This window comes from Lepidochelys kempii, chromosome 17, assembly GCF_965140285.1.
Source record: "Lepidochelys kempii isolate rLepKem1 chromosome 17, rLepKem1.hap1, whole genome shotgun sequence".
NCBI lineage: Eukaryota > Metazoa > Chordata > Testudines > Cheloniidae > Lepidochelys > Lepidochelys kempii.
The window spans coordinates 542,659-568,416 of NC_136396.1; the positions used below are offsets into that span (position 1 = coordinate 542,659).

The following is a 25,758-nucleotide window of genomic DNA, read 5'->3' on the forward strand; positions in this document are numbered from 1 at the left end:
GCCAGTAAAACAGAAGGTTTATTAGACGACAGGAACATGGTCTAAAACAGAGTTTGTAGGTACAGAGACCAAGACCCCTCAGTCAGGTCCATCTTCGGGAGCAGGGAGGCCAGAGGCCAATTTGGCCCTCCCTCCATTTCCCCAGCCAGCTCCAAAACTGAAACCCTCTCCAACAGTCTCCCACCAGCTCCTCTTCCAGCCTTTGTCTCTTCCCCAGGCCAGGAGGTCACCTGATCTCTTTGTTCTCCAACACCTTCAGTTGGCACCTTTGCAGAGGAGAGGGGCCCAGGCCATCAGTTGCCAGGAGATAGGGTGTCGGCCATTCTCTGTGCAGCCCCTCTACAGCTCTGGAACAATCACACGCCCTTATTCCACCACCTAGATACTTAAGAACTGCATGGGGGAAACTGAGGCACCCACACAGTATTCAGAGAAAACATTAAGAATGTTCCTGCTTCGTCATATCGGGAATTCAGGTCATTCAGCATCTCACCAGATCAGGACCTTAGTCCTTAACACAGTACAACAGAGGAACCTTGGAAGCAGGTGTGAAGTCAGTGTTTCTGAATGAATCAGAAGGTATGAGGCAGCGAAAGCAAGTTTGGCCCCTGCTCTCCCTCTAGAGCTGGCAATCGTCACAAAGATGGGTTCATGGCAGAGATCCCAGTCCTGGTTCTTACAGGTCCCAATGCACTGTTATCCTTCTCACTGGGACCAGGAGTCCCCATCCCTGTAGCTCTTCATCCCAGGACTGTCAACTTGGAGCAGGACCAAATAGCATCAGAGTCTGCTTGTAGGTAGCAACTGGCCACATACCAAACTGAAAATCCATCATATCACCCACTCCTTAGCATTCCCATTGTAGATGATCTGCACACACTTATTAGATGAATCTCTCAGAATATCACAGTATCTTTGGTTTCCCCAGTGTCCAACAGAGGGTCCCAAGCCCTCTACAGAGACTTCCTGATTTCAGTGTCCCTACATTTGAGGTACCCTAGATAAATCCTGGGTGCTCTGCCAGGGAAGATGTTGAGATCCCTTTAGTCTATACAGGGATCTAGCCAGAGCATAGAATGCTGTGAGTAAACAATGCCACATGATTAAAGGGAGGTAACAAACAAGAATCTGACTCAACAAAATTACATTCTCCAGAGATTGGGAGAATAGAAAACAAATTACTATAGAAAGACTAATAGGTAGTGTGATACAGCATGGCCAGAGGGCAGCAGGAGAGTGTCAGAAAGGAGCCTTCTTCCTTGTAGAGGGAAGAAAGTTTGCTATAGATTAATTAAAGCACCTGACGCCAATTAGAGCACCTGAAGCCAGTCACCTGATAAAAACCCCCTGCTTCAATCAGACAAGGGGAGGAGTTGAAGCAGAGTGGATTGACATTGGAGCAAAGAGCAGTTTGGAGGGAAGCAGAGGAGAGTTTGGAGAAGTGCTGCGGTGCATTAAGATGACCAAGACCACCCTAGGTAAAGGGACACCTGGTTTGTGCAGAGAGAGGGCAGGAAGCCCGTAAACTGAAGAGCAGGAGAGGGAAGTAGCCCAGGGGAAGGAACCACTAGTTCAAGTGGTTTACTGCTATCCCTAGGGTCCCTGGGCTGGGACCTGGAGTAGAGGGCAGACCTGGGTCCCTCCCTCTCCACTAGGAGAGTAGTGGGGCAGTTAATACCCCAGTTCAGGGGCAAGAAATGGTGCCCTGAATCCCCCCCCAAGAAGAGAAAGCATGAGACCCATCATAGTAGTGCTGGCAATTTGCCACAGTAGGTAGAATACATCACAGAACAGGATTGTAAGGATTGAAGGCAGGCATGTGAGATAGTATGGAAGGCAGAGTCAGGAGCAAGGGCTGAATTGGGGAAGGAAATAGTGAAACTCTTCCAAGTATCACCCACTTGGGGACCAAACTGAGATCACTCCCAGATTGCACAGACATTCAAAGTGATTATGCATGCTCTGCTGGGCTCAGTACTGCCTTACAGCTTGGTGGCTCCAGGGATTAAATACAAAAAACAAGGGGTTGCAGTCTCCTCAGCTCTAGGCACATCCCAAGCTCCCTCATATGTGAAACCAAGATAAGTTATCACTCACAGCAGATTGTACAGATCTTCACACTAGGATATTCCTCCTCCTTTCTTACATGTGCTGATCTGCAATTAAACAGTTAAGTTTTGGTATTTAAATTATTGGTCAGTTTTAGAGCTAAAATAGCACTGAAAAAAGAGGGCACTTCACACTTCTCTGACATGCTGTTCCAGGCTGTCTGAAGACTTGGACATTGCTGCATTCAGTTCACATTCAAAAACAACATACCAGCTTGATGAACTGGCCCAATTCAACCCATGGTTGAGGAACAGGATGGAGAGAACGGGAGTGGTTAGGAAAGGCTTTTAGTCAAAACAGAGCATGGGGGGGGGGGGGAGGAGAGAAGATAGGTAGGCAGGAGATGAGTTGTGATGAAGTTTGAGCTACATGTAGAAGAAAGGAAGCCGTACCGAAGGAAGATGTGGCTGGAACAGCAGGATAGTAAATGATTCTCAGTTGCCACTGCTGGCAGTCTTTGGAGTGATTACAGTTGGGAAATACAGGAATCCAGGTTATGGGGCCAAGCAAAAACCTCTGAGCAGCTCTGCCAGAGGGGAAGGGGAGGACATGATGAAGGATCACTCAGAGGAGCACTGACCTGCAGGCACCCAGGAAGGAACGATCATGTGTGTCAGGCCACCGGCCTGAGGAGGTGTCACGAAGGACTTGGGAGAGGAGTTGCAGTGCAGTGAAGTGGGGAAGTCAGACTGGAGGAGAGAAGAGGCAGCATGCTGCCCTGAAGGGCAACAAAATACAGTTTAGAACAGAACTCAATCCAGGATGTAGGCCCATCTAAACCTCTGGCTCTGCGTCTGAGCACACGCTGGCAAACGCTAACTCAGACTTTATTGGTATTTAGATTGGAACCTTTTTGGGGCAAGCACCATCTTTTTGTTCTGTGTTTGTACAGCACCAGGCGCGGTGGGGTCTTGCTCCACAACTGGGGCTCCTAGGTCCTATGGTAATTCAAATAAATCATTCAGCAGCTAGAGCAGAGTTCACTTGCTACACAGAACTGGACACAGACAGGGCGAATCCAAGGAGAAAGGGCTGGCCGCCATCTCCGCCATGGGTGCTGTAAGTGGCGCTTACATCACATCATAGGTGGTGGCACTTCATCACATCATGACTTCTATGGGGACACCAAGAGTCACAGGCTCACATGCCCAGTGGGGTGAGATTATCTGCTGAGCAGTTTTCCTACTGGTGACAAACCAAAACCCTAAACTCGAGATTCTTGCCTGCACCTGCAGGCTTTGTTGCACTTCCCAGCCTGCAGAACAAATGGAAACCAATGCAGGTCTGGCCACACTTAGTTCCCAACTGATGGTTGCCCCCACACAGAGTTTGTTTTCTCCCCACCATGGAGGGGAACATACCTGGATTCCTCAGATTTTTCTGCCTTTTAACTTGCTGAAATTCCACACGCCTTCCTAGAAGACGGGGGTCTCAGTCTCAGCATTTCATAGCCAGTTGTTTCAGACTGTCCCCCTGCACTGTCAAAACCAAACAAGGGATTTCAAGTGAAAGGAGAATGGTTGTGAGCCCTTCAATTCAGGACTGCTGCTGGACCTAACAGATTTCTCAAAGCTGGTACACGTGAGCCTGGGCTCTCCCTTCTATACAGAGGGCTCATCTAGAGAAGGGGTTTGGTCAGAAAACTACACTGAGATCAAAAACCACTGCCACACATGGGACCCAGGGGGAGTGGAGTTCTGCCCCAGGGGACATCTAGCCCTGTAAAGATTTTACCAGGATCTGAGAGGCTGACCAGAGGGCTGCTGTGTCACCTGAGAGTCTGATGAACAAGGATGGATGTAAAAAGGGTTGAAAAACTTAAACAGGAAAAACTTTAAAGTCCTGCCAGACTCCACCTCCCTCCCCTCCCCCACAACTCAAAGTCACTCAAAGCAAGGGTGGCAGGAGCACATGGGGCAGGATGCTAGGGCTGGGAGGAGTCCATGACAACTTCATACCACCACCACCACCCCCCTACCCACACACCAACTTTTCTCTGAGGTTCAAGAAGTCCAAGTCACTTCTTTTGCCCACTTTCCTCCTGTTTGTCCTCATGGCAAAGGCTGCTCCAAGACAGGAGCACAGAATGGCACAGAAGTCTGTCCACAGATTGTTAATTGGGTTCACAACCTCCAGAGCCTGCTGGACTCTTTACTCCTTTTAGATGCCCAAGAGCCACATCTGCAAGACATCCACTTCCTCTCTGCAGCTGGTCAGAAGATTCCACACCATCCTCTTAGACACAGACACAGTGATTCAAGACTTAATTACTGCAACTTATTACATCTAGGAACGAAACTGAAAATTCTGATAGAGCTCCCTCAACCTCACCCCTTTGCTCTGCACTAGCTCTCTTCCAAAAAGCATCCAATTAAAGCTTTCTGTCCTGATATTCAACTCCCCCCTCCCCCCCATGGATTGACTGAACCTACCCAAGAGTTCATCTCACTCCATTACCATGACCTCCCATCACAGCTATGTTCCTCTGGGACAATTAACGTGTCAGCCCCTAAGAGGCTCATAAGTGCAGAAGAGAACTATCACAAGGGCAGGAATTGGAAGGTGCCCCTCAGGCCTGCAAGAGATGAGACCACAGGCCTCACAGGTTAAGAGCCAAATGCAAACTGTAGCCGTTCAGCTTAGCCCTCCCTCTGAGATTTCACAAACAGCGTGGGGCTTGGGAGAAATTGTTCTGATACTTTTAACTCTTATGAATTATGGTGACAGACCATGCAGGTACCTAGAGAGCCCATAGGATTTCCAACCCAGTGCGCAGAGACAAGGAGCTAGAAAATCCTCATAGCTTTTTGAAAGTTCACACATCACTACTATAGGAAGGACAACCCCCTCCTCTCTCTTCTCATCTAGGCCACTGCCCCATGCTGCTGCAGGATCCTCTTCAGAGCTCCCTCAAGCAGCCACCTGTCAACCAATCATCCCATCAGAGGGTGCAGGGGGAAAACAAAGCCCTGAATTCTGGCCTGGAAAGGCCTTCCTTCCCTGCAGTGTCCACTCGGTCTCCCCACAACTGTCAGGTGGTGTTCTAAAGTAACTGCGACCCCAGGAAAGCCCAAGAATCTCATCTAGAAAGGACTGTAATTGTCCTCCATTCCTTCAAACAAGATAGTGACACGCTCCTGTCCACATCAGTGCTTACTCTCCATTGGCTGCAGTCCCTCCTCTGTCCCCTGGGCTGCTGATTTCCTGGACAGCCTGCTGGGGGTTGGGGACAGGACTATTTCTCCTTCTCCCGCCATGCCTCCCGGCTGGACTTAAGAAAGTCACTGCGCAATAAGCGGTAGAAGAGGATGATGTTCATGGGTGTCATGATGGCCATGCCCACTGTGCCCACAGTATATGTTGCCAGTGGTATGTTTTCACGGTTTAGGACCAGCCAGCGTGTCATCCAGGCCAGCGTGGTGATGCGAAACACTACGTAGGTGCCCAGATTTATGATACTGTTGAGGCGGTAACAGGTGGTGTGCAGCAGGTTGGCCATTAGAAGGATCTGTCGCAGATGCAGGAAGATGGAGTTAATCTCTACAAGCAAAGCCACAAGAGCGAATCCAATATACTGATGAACCACCACTGCCACGCTAAAGCAGATAATCACCTGAATATGAGAGAGAAAAAGGGGTTAGCCAACCGTCTGATCACCTGCCCCAGGGCAGGGAAACGGTGAAGTTACCTGTCAGAAACTAGTTCTCGTCCACCACAGTCAACAAAGAGGCACTGATGCGGACGAAAGACGCAGTGGCTGCCATGCAGGACTACACCCCCCAAAGTCTTTCGTGCCTGCTGGCAGGCCCGGTGCTTCCGGGGGCAAAGGGGTCATTTGCCTTTCCCAACTGTCTTCCAGGGGCCCCAAATCATTGTCAGAAAGGCCAAAACATGTACAAAGTTACCCACTGCTAAGCAGTGGAACAGCAGCAGTTTGGTGAGTCCTCATCCTTTGTATAAATCAGTGCAAAAGACTGAAACAGCAGCAAAATTTTACTTTTGTAAACTCTTAAAATCCAAGATTTGTCAAGGGTCTAACTAGCCCCTGGACTCCTGGAAAGTTTCTTGTTTTTAAAATAGAGACATCCAGGGACCCAAAATACCAACTGCCCCTGAATAAGGGACCCTATGACAGTCCTCCCTGCAGGGCTTAGAAGCTCTGTTCTCGTGCTGTAAACCCTGCAGGACCCTGATCCCCATTACTTTTCCATCAAGTCAATAGCCTGCTGGTATCATCCCATCCCTTTGTACAGCGCCAGACAACCTCTTCTGATGTAAGCTGAACAAATGAATGAGGAAGGGCAAACTGAGGTGCTAGGCCCTCAATACGTAAGACAAGAAAGGAACACCAGGAGCAGCTATTGCAGCCAGAGACCTAGCCCTGCATTTGTGGCCTGAGGAATGTCATTTGGGCCCCAAGTAGGGAAAGTTGGCCCCACTCCAAACAGGAATTTCCTAGCACTCAGCAAACAGGAAAAACAGCTGAGCAGCAAGATGAGAAGAGAAAATTCATAGCCTAGGGTAACAGTTAGTGATCAAACTAAACAGCACACAGAGGAGCTCAGGGAGTTCCCCCCAACGACCGACTCACTCTCTCAAGGGATTAAGGAACTTTTGTGCACTCCGGACAGCCCTGCAGCCCCCTCACTGAAAAGTTACAGCCACTCAAGGAAGGAAATGCCAGGCACAAGTCACACACAGTGAGAGATGCCCAATAGAAAGGGCAAGACTGAGCACTGCACTCTTCCCCAGGGGACTGGGATGAGAAGCTGCAAGGGTGGAGAAGTAGGAAGGGTTTCATGCTCCCTGCTCCCTCCAGAGGTCATGGGGAAGAGAGCTCTGTGTGCCTGAGAGAAAGAGTTAGGACCCCTACCTGTCATTTATTCCATCAATGCTGCCCTCTGCACGGGCTCTTTAATGAGATTATTTGCTCCCTGCTGGTTAAGCTCCCTTGCTTGGCCTGAATTAGATGTATTATTGCAATGACCTTTTGACCCATCCAGCAGCAAGCCCAGATGACACAGCAGACAGGGCCCATGCTGGAGCCTGTGAGAGGAGTAGGTCTAACCACTGCACCAAATCACCCTCACCCTCTGGAGCGCCCCCAAGCTCCTCCCATAGATTCCAGCACAGGACCTTTCTCACATCTGCCTGCCACACCTTGCCCCCTACCAGATACTCCTGCTTCTACCCTGCACCCATAGAGGGAAATGAAAAATGTTCATGAGCTGTTATTCAGTCCATTCCTCAGCACCCTCCCACTACAGTCAACAGGGACTGAGGCCCCAAACAGCCAGGCAGGCACCATGGTACAGTTACTGCCCAGGCTCTGGTTCACCCTCACTGGAGCTCCCCACTGCCCTCTGCATTTACCTCTGTTTTCTCTCCCCTACTGCTGGGTAAGAAGTGCAGACAGGGCTTAAATTCTCAGAGTATTTCCCAGAGTCCACCATGCCCCCGCTCCCCCCATTCTCCACAGGGGGCACCATGGGGCTAAGGGGTTCAGCTCCACAGAGGGTGCCCCGAAGCCCCACAACCCCCCTGAAACTGACTTGTGCCCCCCCCAAAGGGCCACAGACCCCCCAGTTGAGAACCACAACAGCATCAAGCTGGAGTCACGGTTTGAAAATATTTACCAGAGCTCCACTCTGGACAGCTCCAGCTGAATTTAAGCCCCGAGTGCAGGTTTTATTGGCTCCTGTGTGTTCTGGGCACAGCCTGAGCCCATAGCCAGTGTAGGAAGGGACTGGTAGGGGTGAGATATTGGGGGACAGCTGATGAGGAGCAAGCAAGTTGTTTGGATTTTGTTCTGCAGTTCACATCCTGGAGTCTGTCAGCTTACAGAGACCCCAAGCCCCTTTACTAAGTCGCCCGTGCCTAGGGAGATCAGTGCACTGAATGGAAAGAGCAGAGTCCCCCACACTGGGAACCTGAACTCACTCAGAGGTTAAGAAGTGAGATTCCAGGAAAGGTATGCGGAGGGAACTGGTGCAATGACCTCTCTTGGCAGAAATTCAAGTTGTGTGAAGCAGATATGAGATGGGATGGGCTGCCTCCCATCCTAGCAGAAAGCTCGGGTCACTGTTTGCGTAACACTGGATTTATTAGTTATGAAACAGCCTCAGCCTGGGAGTCTGCAATGAGAACAGGCTTCCAGCCTTCTACTTGCTCCGCCCCATGGCATCACCCTCGGCTCCTTCTGTGAGCAGAAGGGGCTGCTCCCCTGGCACTAGAGCACCCCCAGTTTTACCAGAGAGAGTGGGACTTGGGTGAGAGTGATGCAGAATGCGCACAGATGACACAGGCTCATGCGCACATCAAAATTATCATCAGCTTTAGTACCAGGAGGGACTCATGGTAAGAAAAAATTACTGTCAATTGTCTCCCTCACTTTTGTTCTTCCTTCTCTTGCCTTCCGCCTTCCCTCCACTCCTCTCTGCCCCTTCTCCTCTCTTTCAAGGGAACACTTCATACTGGCAGTTGACTTTCGCTGTCCCCTTTTCCCTTGGACATTCTCCTCTCTGCTGATTAAGGACCTGAGGGGCACATTCTCCACCCCGCTTATTGGCTCTTTGATAGTTAATAGCTGGAGGATTGAGACTGGCACATCCCTTTTTCTCCTCACTTCATCTCACTATTTCCTCTGTCTCACTACTGTCTCTCTCTCTCAGCCCTCTCAAGTTTATATGCCCCCCTTCTACCTTGCCCAACTCAGCAGAATGTGTGAGCGGGCGCTGCATATTCTCTCACTTCCCCCCATGCAGAGGTGGAGAGGGAATTCAGGGGTACATATTTTAGAAACTAATGGGGGCACCCCTCCTCCCCCATCCTGTTCCTCATGGCTGCCATTAGCTGTTAACTCAGAGTGAGGAAAAGCCCTAGCCCAGGAGACAGCAATTGTAATTACCCTGATCATCTCCAGCCACAAGGATCCAGGAGCGTCACGCCTAGTTTCAGAAGTAGTGAAACCAAATGCAGACATTTTGCACCAGATAGAACTAAACTAAAGTATTCCAGCAGAAGCTGAACACAGCTCCCTCCAGGCCTCGAGGACTGTTCACAAGAGGCCAGTGGTGATCAGGCTCTGCCTCAGTGAAGTGGTCAGATGTCCAGTCCCTGCCAGCCAACTGACTGACTTGTCTTCAGAATAGTAAGGCCTTGCATCCTGAACTCCTTCCCATAGTGACAAGTGGAAACTCACCACCGAGTGATGGAAAAGCAGCTCCCAGGACTGGTGAAGCTTCTGATTACACAACATATCCACAAAATCTTGGAGAAAATATCCTGCGAAAGAAGAGAGTTCCCATCAGCAGGAATCGCCACAGCAACTCAGTGCCACTTACCACTCCAGAGGAGAGAACTGGGTGTGAGCTCAGCGTAGGAGTCCTAGAAGGCCTAAGTGCTGAGATATCATGGTGATGAGCATGGTATAAAAACCCACACTAGAGCCAAAAAGCTCTGCACTTGAGGAGCTCTGGGGCCCTGCGTGAGCTCTGTGCTACCTTCAGGAGTGCTGGGACCACAGACCCCAGGATAATGAAAAACTTATTTTGCATTTCAGGTACCTCCCATGATTCAAAGATGTTGGAAAGGAAGAGACCTACTTGATCATCCCGTTCATCTCCCTTGAAATGCATGATCGCTCCCTAACACACCTCTGCTAGTTTCTTAAAACTGGACTAGACGTGTTCACGTATGTTTAATGGCTTTCCTAGCCTTAGTCTGCACTCTGCCAGGATTGTTCCTGGGAAAACCATTGGCCTCACCCTCCTCCCCACACAAATCCCAGACCCAGCAGCTGCACCTAGCATCCTTCTCTATTTCCTGGGCCATAGCTTCCATTGCCTGGCTGTCACAGTCCCTCCCTATCCTCAAGCGTTTATGAACAAACAGAAGTATATGACACACACTCTTGAAGGAGTATGGTCAGTTTCAGTAGTACCTCCTGGAAGGGCTGGGGAGAGGAGACCCCAGGGTCCCATCCCAGCCTGGGTGTTTTTGGGGAGGAGTGTCCCAATGAATAACTTTTCATACAAGTAATTCTGCCCATCTGGAATGGCCAACCTTTGGGGGTAGGCAGAGGAGAACTAGACACCCTAATACACAATCCCTCCCCACCCAGCAAAAGAGTTTGTTACTACAAAATGCAGGGTTAACGTAGCAGGAGAAGACGGGGGACCCGTAAGCCACTTGAAAGTCTGCTGGGTCCGCGTTAGACTTCAAGGACCACCTCCCATTAGAAAGTGTGAGTGGAATCTGAGTGTAGAGCCCCAACACACTAAGACCCTGCAGGCCTTGCCACCAAGCTTGCAGCCCAGGAACCTCGGCCTGGAAGTCAAGGGCACTTTGACACTTCACCCACTCCAAAAACATCAGACACAGAAATACTGAGCAAGCTGCAACCTCAATTTTCTCCACCCTCGCACAAGGTCTGTGTTAGCTTCCTTTGTGGATGAAGAAACGACCGAGAGGCGAAGTGACTCCAAGGCCAAAGAGAGAGTCCAAAAGTCCAGGATCAGAAACAAGTTCTGTGCTCAGTGCCCCTTTCGCCATACACACACAGAGCATGCAACATCAGTTCAAAGCTGCCCCAGCTCCCCACAGTCTGAAAACACAGACAGCAACAGCCCTGGTGTGACCTTACAACCTAGGAGGGCATTAAAGCTGCCCTCCCACTCTCTCCCCACATTGACTACAGGCATCCCTTTCCTCGATGAAAGCCCACAGCTGATGGGACTGCTGAACTCCTCCCCACACCTGGTCACTACCCTCATATAAAGAAGGGCAGCAATCAGGATTGAGGCTTCTTGCCTAGGGTCTCTACCCCATCTGGAATCAGTAACTTTCGTCTCTAGTTCTTTAAGGTGCAATGCTTTGGTAGTACCTATTCAGACAAATGTTCTGGGTCTTGCAGTTAGCATCCGTTCCACAGGCAAAGCACGGAATAGGGAGCAGTGCTGCTGCTCCCTAACCACATGGGGGAGGGAACAGGGATGGATCAGCAGAAGGAACACACTGTCCCCGCTGAGAATGGGGCAATTGTTGGCTTAGGACGATCATATGCCTAGAGCAAGAAAGAGACATCACCAGATCAGGGTGGCCCAGTACAAGGCAAGTCCGCGTTTACTTTTTTGTTCTCAGAGATTCAGGGGCTGTTGGGATCTCACCAGTGAAAAGAAAACCAGATCAGTTACAAGTCAGAAAACACTGGACCTGAGGACAAAGGAGGAACTTTCAGGCCAAACAATCACAACTTCTTACAGTGGAAAACAAAGGACTGTAAAGAGACATGCTCTGTTCGCAGCTCCTGCCTGCACACCCCAGCAAGAATTGCTTTGGGCCAGTCCAAGGGATTTTGCCCTCCAAGGAACAAAGATCTATCCAGACAATTAAAGCCTGTACACAAACTTGCAGCCAGGGCTGGCCTTCCCCAAGACTCCCAGTTCCTGCAGCAGCCTGGACACAACTGGCTCTGGGGCCAGGTTCCAGCGCAGGGTGGGGACTCGCTTGGAATCAGCTTTCAGGTTGGTACCCAGGACCCCTGTTTTGCTGTGGGGCCACTCGGCCAGCCCCCTCCCCCAGAAACGGTCTTCAGATTCCCCTCCAGCCGGCGAGACTTGCCTTGCTCCAGCCCAGGCGCCCTCCACAGTGGTCCCAGCACTCCCCACGCCGCACCAGGAAGCCCGGAAAGTCTCCCTGGGCCAGGGCATTGCCCCAGCCGGTAGAAAGGAGAGCCCCCAAAACCCACCGCAGAGGGGGAGTGGGGCTGCCACACGCTGCCCTAGCCTAGCCCAGAGCCAGGCCAGGTGCGGGATGCTGCGGGGACTCGCTCACCTATGGACACCGAGACCACGCAGTGCGCGGCGGGGGAGTGAGTTCCGATCAGGTCCTCCGCCATCTGGGGGTGGAGATAGAACCTGCCGGGGAAGAGAGCGCAGGGTAAGAGCCGAGCCCTCCCCCAGCGGGGCCCCCCCCCCGGCGGGCCCCCCCCCCAGCGGGGCCCTCCCCCCGGCGGGCCCCCCGGCCCCCCCCCAGCGGGGCCCTCCCCCCGGCGGGCCCCCCGGCGGGGCCCTCCCCCCGGCGGGCCCCCCGGCCCCCCCCCCAGCGGGCCCTCCCCCCGGCGGGCCCCCCGGCCCCCCCCCGGCGGGCCCTCCCCCCGGCGGGCCCCCCGGCCCCCCCCCAGCGGGGCCCTCCCCCCGGCGGGCCCCCCAGCGGGGCCCTCCCCCCGGCGGGCCCCCCGGCCCCCCCCAGCGGGGCCCTCCCCCCGGCGGGCCCCCCGGCGGGGCCCTCCCCCCGGCGGGCCCCCCGGCCCCCCCCCAGCGGGGCCCTCACCCCGGCGGGCCCCCCGGCCCCCCCCCAGCGGGGCCCTCACCCCAGCGGCGCCCCGGCCCCGCGGGCCCTCACCCCAGCAGCGCCCCGGCGCCGCTCAGCAGGCTGTGCGCGAACGAGGTCCAGATGTTTCGCCACTTCCAGCGGTTGCGGAGCGCGGGGCGCGGCGGGGGCACCAGCCGCTCCAGCCCGCGGTTCAGCAGCCGGAACGCCGCGAAGGAGCCGCCGATGAGCAGGAGCCCCGGGCTCGGCCCCATGGGGGCAGCAGCCGGGCTCGCCCGAGCCGGCGAGGCTAGTGCGGGCCCGGGCTCCCCGCCGCGGCTGCGGCTACGTCTCCTTCCCCGCGCTGGGACGCGCCCGGCCGCGGGCAGCGGCGGCTTCGAGCCTTGTGTAACTTTCTTGTAACCACCCAACAAACTCCCGGCCCCGCGGCCTCCCATTGGCCCGGAGCGGCCCCGCCCCTCCACGCGCCACGCAGGCCCCGCCCCAGGGTGTGCCCGGGCCGCGCCCGCGGGGCGGGGCAGCGCGGGGCAGCGCGAGCCGTGGCGGGGTCCGGGGTCCGGGGCCCGGGCGCTGGGGCGGGAAGGGAAGCGCAGCGCGTGGCCTCTCCGCGTCCCCCTGGCCGCCAGCCCCGGGGCAATGCTGACATTCTTACTGGCTGTGGCGCCGCAGGGAGGGGGGAGCCGAGAGCCTGTCCCCTGAGCCGGGAGGGGGAGGTGACACCTCTGCCCGGGAATGTGGACAGAGGCTGCAGGAGGGAGCCTGCTGGGGGGGGTTAGTTTGCAGTTTGGGGCTGGGTGGAGGAACGCAGGGAACCCAGGGCTGGGGTCTAAGCTCCCTGCTCCCCCAGAAGGACGTGACTGAGGGGTCCTGGGGGTACCCACAAGCTCTGTTGTGGACTGTGTTCCTGTTGTCCAATAAACCTTCTGTTTTACTGGCTGGCTGAGAGTCTCAGTGATCCCAGGAAGAGGGGTGCAGGGCCTGGACTCCCCCACACTCCGAGACACTCCTGTCCACCAGCTGTGCCCAGGGACCGACCAGAAGCGGGGCCTGTGGTGCAAGGCGCCTGGCCCAGGGGGTTGCTTAGGGAGTCTCCCATCCTCGACACAGGGAGCGCAGAAGGGCTCTAACAGACACACACACATTTTATTGACATTTGCAGTGTTGCCAACTCAGCACTTTCTTATGATCCTCCTACTCCCTAGTATTTTTCTTATAGCTCCCTTGCCTGCAGCCAAATGAGTCAATGAGAACTTAAACTTTCCCATACAGACACTGTGGTTCTAGCCCTCATAGGCATGGGGAAATAAATTGAAAACATGACTTACAAAACCAACATTTTTATTTTACTAAACTTCACAAGTTTTAAAACAAGCTTATGATGTTTGGGGGCGTGGCTTTTTTTTTTTTTCACACTTAGGATTGGCAATACCATAGGGATTGGGAGGACCAGCCAGGGGCACAGTCAGAGTCAGGATTCCATTGTAGCAGGTGGTCTACAAACACCTAGACACAATTCCCAAAGAGCTTTATGAGCTAGGAAGAAAGAGAAACTAGCAAGAGTATCTGATGTTGAAGGGCTCTTTAGCTATGTACAGTTACAATGAAGTACTTTCATTTAATCTGTCAGCCTGCTCCATTGGCCTTTACGACAGCTCTAACACCCACACCAACGTATACAAGTAGATTAGAAGAGAGGCCTTGGGGTAGCAGCCTAGTATATTCTGAGTCACATCTCCGTACTCGTGCTTGTGGAAAGGGGAAACATTCCATGGCTAGCAGCTTCCTCCATATATTACTGCCTTCTTTTAGTATATTAATAGAAATACGAGGCACTGGAAGCATTCGTCCAGGTTTGGCTAAACTCTGTTACATGTTGAAGTGAGACTTGGGGGTAAGTCACCTTTTCTGGAAAGAGATGTGGGAAGATGTGATTAGATAGGGAAACGTTGTGCTGTTCCAGGTATGGACTGAAGACCCTGGCACATATCTACCTGGAGTGCACCAGGTTACAGCCCCTTTTCCGTCTCCTCCAGAACCTTCTCCTCAGGTTCTGGCTGCACTTTTCCCTGCATCTACTGATTTGTGCACTCCCTGTCCATGTGCTTGGAGTTGGAATAATAGTAAGTTGCTTCCATATGGAGAATTCCCATCCTTCCTTGACCTAGTTAAGGACGCTTTTTCTTTCCTTACCATAACCAGTACTCCTCTTCCATCTTCCCCAGTATCCAAGAGAGGTAGCAAGCAGATCTGATGTCTTCCTCACTGGAATGCCACATTGTCTATCTACACTCAAACTGTATCAAATGAGTAATTCTACTGAGGTTGATAATAGCTTTGGGTCTGGAAGGCCCATGCCTTTTTCCTTGTGGGAAGTCACTGCTGCAGAATAATCATTGATACTTAAATGGACACATCCTGCAGTAAAATTGCTTCACACCTGGGATCATAGCCAAAGGGAAGAGCCCCAAAGCTGTTTTTGTTGGCACTGTGAGGAATAACCTCACACCTATATCCATCTCCTGGGCTTATATAGTCTGTGGACCAGGATCATTAGAGCAGATGTGGAATTTGTCTTGGAACTCTTGAGACCAAAAGAAATTTGTACTTAAAGTTTTGCACATGACTGTGCACTTGCTCTCTCCATGGTAAAATTAGTGATTGTTCACAAATGGAAAATATGGGGCCAGATCCTCTGGTCCAGCCAAGCTGAGCTCAGTTTAGGATAGAAGTAGGGAAGGCCCAAAAATGACTTTAAAGTGGGTGCTAGTTTGGTCCCTGGTGTAAAGTAGAGCAGAGTGAAGGTATGCTGGAAGGGCATAATGAGTGGGGTCCCGCAGGGATCAGTTCTGGGTCCGGTTGTGTTCAATATCCTCATCAATGATTTAGAGAATGACATAGAGAGTACACTTATAAAGTTTGTGGACAAAGCCAAACTGGGAGGGGTTGCAAGTGCTTTGGAGGATAGGATTAAAATTCAAAATGATCTGGACAAACTAGAGAAATGGTGTGAAGTAAATAGGATGAATGCAAAGTACTTCACTTAGGAAGGAACAATCAGTTGCATCCATACAAAATGGGAAATGACTGCCTAGGAAGGAGTACTGCAGAAAGGAAGCTGGGGGTCATAGTGGATCACAAGCTAAATATGAGTCAACAGTGTAATGCTGTTGCAAAAAAACAAACATCATTCTGAGATGTATTAGCAGGAGTGTTGTAAGCAAGACACGAGAAGCAATTCTTCTGCTCTGATTAGGCCTCAACTGGAGTATTGTGTCCAGTTCTGGGCACCACATTTCAGGAAAGATGTGGACAAATTGGAGAAAGTCCAGGGAAGAGCAACAAAAATGATTAAAGGTCTAGAAAACATGAGCTATGAGGGAAGATTGAAAAAATTGGGTTTGTTCAGTCTGGAAAAGAGAAGACTGAGGGGGACATGATAACAGTTTTAAAGTACATAAAAGGTTGTTACAAGGAGGAGGGAGAAAAATTGTTCCCGTTAACCTCTGAGGACAGGACAAGAAGAAACAGGCTTAAATTGCAGCAAGGGCGGTTTAGGTTGGACATTTGGAAAACCTTCCTATCAGGGCGGTTAAGCACTGGAATAAATTGCCTAGGGAGGTTGTGGAATCTCCATCATTGGGAATTTTTAAGAGCAGGCTGGACAAAGACCTGTCAGGGATGGTCTAAATAATACTTAGTCCTGCCATGAGTGCAGGGGACTACACTAGACAACCTCTCAAGGTCCTTTCCAGACCTGTGACTCTATGCTCAGGTGCCCAGAGCCTCCAGATGCCAGCAGAGGATCAGATGGAGGCCACAATGTAGCAGACATTCTTCCCTTTTTCCTGCTAATGCCCCTACACTGGTGGGCGAGGGATGTGATTGGGTGTAGGTGAAAGTGGGCCCTGTAGGGCCTAGTATCTGAATAGTGGTTATCAGAAACATTCCGCTGGAAACTTTGGGTTTTGAAAGTTAAAGGCTTGGGGACACATTGCCTCTCTTTCTGAGCCAAATAGTTTTCTACTCCCCCTCCACAGAGGCTAACTGCTACACCAATGTGAAAGGAGAACACAGCCTGGCCTGCAGCTGGCATGGTGGGGTCTGTGGTATGTTGGTGCCCAAACTCTCCCTCAGCTCTTCATTGAACACCAGTCACCTGGAGCCAGGGGTCTCATCCAGTCAGAGGCAGCATTTGGTACCTAGTGCTTGCTGGTCAGAGGTGCTGAACACCTGAGACTCTCACTGCATTCAAGGGGAGCTCGCAGAGGCTCAGCACTTCTGGAAAATCGGACTGCATGGTTATAGGTGCCATACAAATACCTCAGATACCAACAGCTTGTCAAGCAAAGTCCTAGGTAATACAGTATACCGTGCTAGGTCTTTGCAAAGGCTCAGAAAGAGGCTAATGTGACCCCAAGAGATGGAGAGAAATTGCATTTGCACAGTCTTGTTTTCTGAACTATTTTGCATATGATGAAATATCAAGATTTTATACCACACCCCGGCACAGCTAGCCGATAAGCCTTTGTACTTCAGTCAGCCCTTTTCATCTTCAAGTAAATGAATTTAATTAGCAACAGAAGCAGAATAATTATAGAAATTGCACTTGAACTCTTGCTCAGTCATTCCCCCTCATTATCCATTAAACCAATGACACACTCCCCTTCCCAAAGGGGGAGGAGCATAACTCCTCGTTGCCAGGATACAGACCTCTTGTGACTGACAGAGATATTGTGTAACTTGTTGAGGGCAGCAATCCAGATGTGCATTCGCTGCAGGAGACAGGGACAGACTTGTCTCTCTTGACACACACCAGGTGCAATACAGGAGGTTTCAATTTCTTAATTCTGGTGAGGAAAAACACTTCGGAGCTCATGTGAGTATTTATGATTCCTTTCTGCAGGGTAAATGGAAATGATAATGACATCCGTGTGGGGTGGGTGCTCCATGGCCAGGCTTTTGAGGTAGAAGTTTCAGGAGTTAAATTGTTGTTCCTGTAAGAACTAGTTGCACCTTTTTGTGGTGAATCAATCTGCTTCTGTTTATGTTTCATCTCCCTTGATGCACCAACCACAGACCTCACTTTGAAGCAGCTTCACTGCCTGCTCCAGGGACTACTCACCAGAGGAAAAAAATTGATTTAATTCCACAGGTCTCTGCTATCTGCTCTCTGTCTCTAGTTTACGGATTACCAAGACAGCATCAAAACTAAACAGGCAAGGCTCCTAAGTACTGCTGGGCAAAAAATTCTGACCAAAACTTTTTTTTAACTGAAAAATGCATATTTGGGTTGACTGAAACATTTTACAAATTTCTGCAAGTTGTGCCAAATTGTTTTGGCCCCCCAAAAGTCCAAACGTCTCGATTCTACATTTTCAAAATGAAATTTTTTCCCCCTATTCAAAATGACTTTTTGTTTTGAATTTTGCTTCAATTGTATTCTAAAAAGTAAAAAAAACAAAACATGAAACTAAACAAAATGAGTCATTGAACCAGAATTAAACAGAGGCCTGGCTTTCTCCCAGTTCCCAGGTACCCTCTCCTCTATCGGTACCATTACCTCAGGCTGTGAGCGAGGCCCCAGCCCCGCCCTGCTCACCAGGGCTGAGGCACTGGCCTTTCTCACCCACGCTCTCATCCCAACTGCCTCTGCCATGAAGCTTTCTGGGCTCCAGACTTGGGGGCCTGCCTGCTCTGGTCCCAGAGCTGGGGGAGCCTACCTGCTCCGGGCTGTCGAGCCAAGTCACTCCTGCACAGAATGGCTATGCCTGCAGTTCTGGCCCCTCTGTTTCCAGAGGAGGCCATGCCTTGGGGCAGGGCCAGTGAGCAGGGTGATTTGCTGAGCACTGGCTTTAGGAGCCCCTCTGTGGGGTTCTGGTGCATTTTGGGGGGGGGGAAAGTGTAACAGAGGGTGGAAGGGGAACAGGGCCTGGCTGCCAGCCCAAAGGGCCCGGGGCCGCAGTTGTGATGTCACACTCCCACGGTGCACCATCAGGCTGAGACAGGTCTGCAATCTGCCCGGCAGCCTAGGTCACTCTGGGGCCTGTGTCCTCATGCTGAGGTGCATTGTCACATGGTGCTGAGATCATAACACAGATGTCCCGTCAGCAACTCCGAGAGCAAAACAACCGAGCAGCAGCCTTCCCAGAATGCTCTGCTGCAGCACCCCATTCCCCATCCCTAACTCCTCTATGCTCTGTCTTCAGCCGGCCAGCCGCTGAGACGGGCACCCACAAGCATGGACACTGAAGACAGCGTCACGGAGCAGGTCTGCCAGGAGTCAGAGGTCCAGGATGGCGAGTGAGTGTCAGATCATGGCAGGTTGGGGGTAACGTGAAAGGCCAGTTCCCATCACCTGCACTTGCTGACAGACCTGACCCAGGCCCTCTCCAGCTGAACTCAGCTCAACCTGTGTGACATCCAGTAAACCCCCCAGCCCCACCTGCATCCCCTGCTGGCACCCTGCATTAGCACATGGGGAGAGTGGGTCCTGCCTCAGCAAAGCAGGCCAAAGAGGTGGGTGTGCTGGGGGCTTCTGTTCCTGTTCTGCGCCTCAGCAACAAGGCTTCATTTAAGAGGTGGCTTGGTTGGGACTCCTGTGAACCAAGGAGGAGGAGGCAGGTTAGGAAGAAGCCAGCTCCGCAAAAGCCCACTGAGAGAGGCTGTAGGGGGCCTGGAGCCAAAGAAACACCAGCCCCATTGCCGTGGTTATTGGAGGCTCTTGTGGGACAAGCGAGGAGTCAGGTATGGCAGCCTTCTCCTCCAGCTGCCCCCGGGTGGGCTGATTCTGATCCCACTGCTCCCTGTGGTTGCCCCACCGTCCAGGCATTGCCTCCACCGTCCAGGGGTCCAGGCTCGCCATGTCGGCTTGTGCTTGTCTCCTGCAGGCTGCGGGAAGTGGAGGTTGCAGGCCACAAGGTGTTGCTGGCGAGGAGTAAGATGGAGTTCAGTGCTGTGGGGAGCAAGTGCACACATGCAGGAGCCTCTCTCAGCAAAGGTAAAACCCGGCGGGTATCTCCAGCTGCCAGGCAAAGCTCAGGCCATGGGCAAACGCAAGGTAGAGGCGAAGGTGTCAAAGGAGACACTGTGCAGAGGACGGGCAGCATCCCTCCAGGAGCTGCTGCTTTTCTAATGCTTCCGCCTAGCAGCCTAGCTTCTCATTCCCTTTCTCACTGCACCTGCCTTCTCCTCTCTGTGCGAAAGGGCAAGGGAAGCCCATGCTGTCACCCCCAAGTCAGGGACAGCCCAGCTCCACAGTGGGAAATGAACCAGGATTCACCTGCTTTTCAGGGGGCTGCCTCAGCATGGTGCCATTGGCCTTGTCTCAAGTCACTGCTCTGGCCAAGCGCCCCCTGCTGGACTCTCACCAGACTGTTGTGTTTGGCTCCCTCCCCACACATACCAGGGCGCTTTACAGCAGGGGTTCGCACAAGAAATTTTTTGGTGGCCTCAGAGTGCAGCCACCGACTATTGCTGGTGGCCACTCTGACAATTTTTCCTAAAATACTCAATTAACTTTAGGAAAAACAAATAAATATGTCCAAATCAATGTAATTTATTTATGTAGGGTTTTTTGCAGACTTGATAATAAAAATAATGTACCATTTTCTTTAAACAGAACGGAAACAAATAATGTGTTTTGCACGTTCTTGTCCCTTTCTGTTGTTGTTTCTTTTGCTTTTTGTGGTTGCTTATTTTTTTAAGACTTGCTAGGTAGTATGTCTGTTTCTGTGAAAAGTGATTAGTATTTTGTTAATATCACTTTTCACATCAAGAGACTTGCCAGCTAGCAGGGAGGCAGTGAAAAGTGATATTAACAAACATACAAATATCACTTTTCACAACAGACTTACTCAGCCCTGGCAAGCTGAGGGACAAATTAAGCCCTGGATGGGAAGGTGGGTAGAGAGGCAGCTGGGGATTGGGGGCGATGAGGGGGGGTGAGACCGGGGACCAGAGTCCTTCAGTTCCGCAGCCAGGGACTGGGGCTGGGGGCTGCAGTGGGGGCTGGGGGCTGCAGAGGTCTGTTGGGGGGGGAGGTGAGCTTGGGGCTGGCAGTCACTGCCGCATGGCTGCGGGCTGGATCGTGTGGCCCCATGGCTGAAGTCTGAAACCCTGCAGCTGGGGGTCAGAGCCCGCTGCCACACAGCCACAGCCCGGGGCCAGACGAGGCTGCATGTTGGGGGGGGCTGAGTCTGGAGCCAGGGTCAGGGCTCAAAGCCTGTGGCCAGGGGATGGAGCCTGCCACCACATAGCTGAAGCCTGTTGCCCACCACCTCAGATCTGAAGCCCAAGCCCCACTGCCTGCCTGCTCCTCCAGCATTTGTGGCTCCAGAGGGGTACAGGGCCCAACCCCTGCTTGCAGCCCTGGGGGAGGGGCCACTGCTTTGCCCCCCTCATCACCATGCAGGAGGCCATGGCTGCACAAAGAGCCCCTGGTGGCCACATTTGAGAAACGCTGCTTTAAAGCCTCCCTTCTTCTGAATAGGCTGCAGCACTGGCTCTGTTTGGCCTCTTGGGGTTGCTTCCTGGGCACAGACTGTGATACCCCTTCATGGAAGTGGGACCCCATGCCTGGCTACCCTAGCCTCCCAGGACCCCCTTTTTTCAAGAGCTCCCACCTTGTGGGCACTTGGGTTCACAGCTTACCCTTTTAGAGACATGTGCCAATGGACTCAAACAGATACCTTGTGCACAGGGATTTTTGAAAACAATCACTCTTTACTAAGCTAAAAAGTAACACCAGCATGCCATATCCTGCCTCAGTTTCCTCACCACTCGCAAGCATTCTTTGGGAACTGGGTAGTCTCCTAAGAAGTCCAGGGTCTTTCCTCTTTCCATTCCCTCCTGCACATGGCTTCTCCTCCAGAACATAGAGTCTCTCTCACTCCCTCCCTCCCTCTCTCTACCCCACAAGCAGTAGCTTTCAACACCCTGAAATGTGAGAGGCCCTTCCTTTTATAACTTTCCCCTTTGTCAGCTGACCTCCAATCAGCTTGAATTCTGCTCTACCAGATGATCAGTTGCCTTGTTACCAGCCCACCAGGCAAACTGGTTCTTCTGGGCAGTAGTCAGCTCACTGACCTAGGGGGCCTCCACTTGAATAGAAGGCCTAACAGTTTAACAACCCACCATTGTTAGTCCTGGGTCATCACCTCTGGAAATTTCAGCCCAAGCTGGAGGTAAAAAGACAGCAGAGGAACTAGATCAGCCTTGCACTCCAAATGGAGTTTGCAGTTCAGTCTAGATACATGAAGAGTCCATAATATCAACCAGAATTCATAAGTTGTACACAGGATTCCCCAAATGATCTCACCCATACAGTACTTCTCAAGGATAGTGAAGAGGTACACAGTGCTGCTTCACAACACCTAATGAGGTGGGCAAGAATCCTGAACCCAGTTTGCAGAAGTGAACAACTTACCCATGGTGCATCACATTACAGTCCAAGATGGGAATAGACTCCAGGAGTCCTGACAACAAGTTCTGTTCTACTCACTAGACAACACTTTCCTTGGTGTGTGACTTGCAGGAGTCTTGGCGGGTAACAGGCTGCGCTGTCCCTGGCATGGTGCCTGCTTCAATATCAGAACTGGAGACATTGAGGAGTACCCAACTCTGGACTGTCTTCCCTGCTTTAAGGTGACATTATCCTTGTTACTTTTCATTCTACATCTCAGCTTGTTCTGTCTACTCTGTATTTGCTCCCCTTTTTGCCTCATCCATTCCAGTACCTGCCACTTTACATCCAGCTTGGGCCCTGGCCTCACCAGCAATTCTGTGGAAATGTTAGAATTCTCTTCCCTGGCCACCACTCTCCACAGTGGTTACTGAAGTACTGGTTTTCGGGACCATATGGCTCTAGGACCTAAATGCCTTTTCAGAAGCCTTGTTAGCCCCCTTGCCCCACATTGATGAGTAGAGCTTTTGAAAGGAAGAAGGATTTTCACAACTCTCTGAAAACAAATCATGTAATACTTCTGTAAGTGCTAGCAGGGTCTGTTTGAGCTGCTTTGGCATTGAAAGGTGCCTAAAAGTCACTCTGAACTTGTCAGATGGAGCGTGGTATTCTGTGGGCTTGGGTGATCAGCTGGACAGAAGCATCCAAATGTGACCTGCCCAAACCCACCTTCAGCAGAGGGGCACTAGCGCTCCTCACTCTTTAGAAGAGTGAAACATGAGACCGTCCAGCACGCTTTCTTTCCCCCTAGGGCTGCTCTAGCTTTTTGCCTTTGAGAGACTCCTTAGGCTGAAAGCCCTGGGTTGCTTCTTTGGCATCAGGGTGCCTTATTAGTTCCACATACTCATTGTGCCTTCACTGAAGACCACCCCACCTCCAGTGCCCACCCTCCTCCTCCTCAGTGCCGCTTGGCCCCAGAGTAACCCAGGCTTTGGTAGCAGCCTTCTCTTGCAGGACACACACACTCCAAAGCAAAGGCTCCTCAGTAAATTCCCAGCAGCCTCAGCTGTGCACTGAAATCCCACTCTCCTTCGGTTTTTGCAGGTGCGAGTGGAAGACGGGAAGGTATTTATTACTGCAAAAAAAAAGGTACTGATCTCACCTACTCTCACTGAGTAACCACAGCAAAGGTGGTCCAGGGACCAGTTGCCATTGTTTGAATAATTTCTTCTTTTCTTTCTACCAGGACCTTGAAAGTGACCGAAGGTTGAAGGCCATGAGTGAGCGATGCAAGAGCAACGAGAACACAATGCTGCTCCTGGGTGGAGGTCAGTGAATCAGAAGACAGTCTGAACACAAGCACCTGTGCTTTGGTTATGTAGCTTGTATGTCAGCCCCTCGGGCACATGCTGGGTCTGCTGGGCTCTTCTCCAGGGGTGCCAGGAGCGTTCCTCCTGTGTGGCTAGTAAGTCGTGCCAGAAGGGGTGAGACTCATGTTTCTCTCACAGGTACAGCTGCACTGGTCTGTGCAGAAACACTTCGTCAGGAAGGCTTTACAGGCAGGATCATCATGGTAACCAAAGAAAAGCATGTCCCATATGACAGGACCCAACTAAGCAAGGTTTGTGCATGGCCAGAGCTTCTCTTAAGAACTGTGATTGAGGGGATGGACTGGGGAGGGTGGGGGGAAGGTCAGGAATTAGTAAAAGCTTCAGTCAGTGAACCACAGTCAGAGCTCCAGCTGCTTCAGCAGAGCCCAGTTACCCAGGGCTGTGAGCAGAGCCTGTCTATAGGGAGGTTACATTGTTCAGCAAGTTTCAGAGTAGCAGCCATGTTAGCTGTATCTGCAAAACGAAAAGGAGGACTTGTGGCACCTTAGAGACTAACAAATTTATTTGAGCATAAGTTTTCATGAGCTACAGCATTTGATGAAGTGAGCTGTAGCTCACGAAAGCTTATGCTCAAATAAATTTGTTAGTCTCTAAGGAGCCACAAGTCCTCCTTTTCTCATTGTCCAGCAAATCATAGAATATCAGGGTTGGAAAGGCCCTCAGGAGGTCATCTAGTCCCACCCCCTGCTCAAAGCAGGACCAATCCCCAATTTTTGCCCCAGATCCCTAAATGGCCCCCTCAAGGATTGAACTCACAACCCGGGGTTAAGCAGGCCAAAGCTCAAACCACTGAGCTATCCCTCCCACCCAACTGTCCCTACCCACTCCCTACAGTGCCTCCTCGTGGGACAGCCTTGGCCAGAAGCAGTTCTGAGCCAGTGATCTTACCCCATTCCCTGCAGCCTCTCCTGCTATAGACATGGTTGGCTTGGGGGAGGGCAGTTTGGTTTACTAATAAGAAAACACATTGCCCATGGTTTCAGAGTAGCAGCCGTGTTAGTCTGTATCCGCAAAAAGAAAAGACTTGTGTTAGTCTCTAATGTGCCACAAGTACTCCTTTTCTTATTGCCCATTGCGAACATTTCCCATGAGGAAACTCCAGAAACCCAGATCCAGGTTGCAGCCCATGTGCTGTTAACCTCCTGCACAGTGCGACTGGCTTTGTGGAGCTGCTCCTCATTCCTGGTGCTTTGCTTCGCTTCCAGGCGATGGATAAGACACTAGAGAGCATTTACCTGCGGCAGCAGGACTTCTTTGAGGCTCATGGAGTAGAAGTTTGGACCGAAAAAGAGGTGAAGGAGCGGCAGCAGCTCACCTTTATCAAAAGATCAGTCCTTGTCCCAAACACTGGCCTGGGAGCAGGGGACCATTGCTGCAGAATACTGTAGTTCTCCTCTGGAATGGTGGGTTGATTAGTCACTCTGTGTGGGCACACACAGTGCATGTTGGGAGTTGCACACCAAAGTCAGGGTTACCTGCTGAGCATTGGTACATGGGGGTAAACTAGTGGCAGACAGGCAGCACTCCCATGGGAGGGAGGTGACTTTAGAAGGGGGCATATGGCACACTGGAGCTTTGGGTTCCAAACTGGGAAATGTAGCACTCTCCCACCTTGTACTTGGGTGCAAAGAGCAGACTGGGCTGGGGGCACACAGGTGCCTGTGTGGCTATGCACTAAGGCAGGCTGTGGAATGGAGGAGTGAGCAGTACGCTGCCCCGTGCCTTTCCTTGCTGCAGGTGGTGTCCGTGGACACACAGGGGCAGAAAGCCCACTTCCAGGATGGGGCCTTCCAGAGGTACGACCAGCTCCTCATTGCGACAGGCAGCAGGTGAGAAAGCGAGGCAGCCACGTGTGCCTGGCACAGGGGCCTGAGATGGGCTGAGTGCAGCAGGCCTTTGACCTCTTCAGGGCGGTCAGCTCCCTGAGCCTCTGGGTGGGGTGGGTGCGTCTCTGTGCACGCAGCGGATGGGCAGACACAGCTGTCTTTTAAGATGCATGGCAACTGTAACTGACGTCTCCTCTCCTGCAGCCCCAGGCAGCTCCAGTGCCCCGGCTCAGACCTGGAGAATGTGTGTTCCCTGCAAACCCCAGAGGATGCTAACAGGATTCTCCACCTAGCAACTGGCAAGAGGGTGGTGATTCTAGGCGCGTCATTCATTGGTAGGAGACTGGCATAGCAGCTGCCTGACTGCACATAACAAGTCAGAATAGGGGTGGGGTCAGATCACTAATTATAAGCAGAGCCTTGAAATTTATTTTCACCATGTGTGCTGATTAACCAATGGCCATTTGCCCATGGGTGGCCGCTCCCTGCTATTCTGGGCTGTGCATTACTCCATGGGGAGTGCCCGCCAAGCCGTTCCTCTGGGAGTGCTAAGAACTGCAAACAGCACTTAGACCTGGAGGAAGGGGATTTATTTTATGGAGGTGTCCCTTCATCCTTCAGGAGTGCAGGCTGCCTCGTTCAGCACCACCTGGGAGAGTGGGGAAGGTTTGCTGTGCCCTGGGGAGGGAAACAGGCCAGA

General features: G+C 51.9%; 2 protein-coding genes across 6 annotated transcripts in view; one reads left to right on the top strand and one right to left on the bottom strand.

Annotated features, from left to right (window-relative positions):
• On the bottom strand, window positions 1-12,837 carry TLCD2 (TLC domain containing 2). Its single transcript, XM_073316061.2, has 4 exons — window positions 12,514-12,837; window positions 11,944-12,026; window positions 9,311-9,393; window positions 1-5,722 (listed from the first exon to the last, which is right to left on the bottom strand). Exons 1-4 carry the CDS (start codon window positions 12,693-12,695, stop codon window positions 5,345-5,347), a joined length of 726 nt encoding a protein of 241 aa, XP_073172162.1. The 5' UTR covers window positions 12,696-12,837; the 3' UTR covers window positions 1-5,344.
• Window positions 11,233-25,758, top strand: part of LOC140899867 (apoptosis-inducing factor 3) — a 19,132-nt gene continuing 4,606 nt past the window's right edge. For 2 of the 5 annotated variants that reach the window (XM_073316054.1, XM_073316056.1), the window contains exons 1-10: window positions 11,233-11,633; window positions 18,648-18,741; window positions 19,329-19,438; window positions 21,974-22,083; window positions 22,946-22,990; window positions 23,088-23,169; window positions 23,350-23,462; window positions 24,438-24,524; window positions 24,970-25,061; window positions 25,263-25,393. In XM_073316054.1, coding sequence (XP_073172155.1) covers window positions 11,399-11,633; window positions 18,648-18,741; window positions 19,329-19,438; window positions 21,974-22,083; window positions 22,946-22,990; window positions 23,088-23,169; window positions 23,350-23,462; window positions 24,438-24,524; window positions 24,970-25,061; window positions 25,263-25,393 — 1,099 coding nt within the window. In that variant the 5' untranslated portion in view covers window positions 11,233-11,398. Of the gene's footprint in view, window positions 11,634-18,539; window positions 18,742-18,915; window positions 19,439-21,973; window positions 22,084-22,945; window positions 22,991-23,087; window positions 23,170-23,349; window positions 23,463-24,437; window positions 24,525-24,969; window positions 25,062-25,262; window positions 25,394-25,758 lie in introns of those variants that run through there. The other 3 variants (XM_073316055.1, XM_073316059.1, XM_073316053.1) reach the window with 3 other exon arrangements.

Coding starts and splice junctions, on each gene's coding strand:
- TLCD2 (XM_073316061.2), bottom strand. CDS start 12,695: ATGGGGCCGAGCCCGGGGCTCCTGCTCATCGGCGGCTCCTTCGCGGCG. Junction 12,027..12,513: donor GGCGCCGGGGCGCTGCTGGG/GTGAGGGCCCGC, acceptor CTTCCCCGGCAG/GTTCTATCTCCACCCCCAGA. Junction 5,723..9,310: donor TGCTTTTCCATCACTCGGTG/GTGAGTTTCCAC, acceptor TCTCATATTCAG/GTGATTATCTGCTTTAGCGT.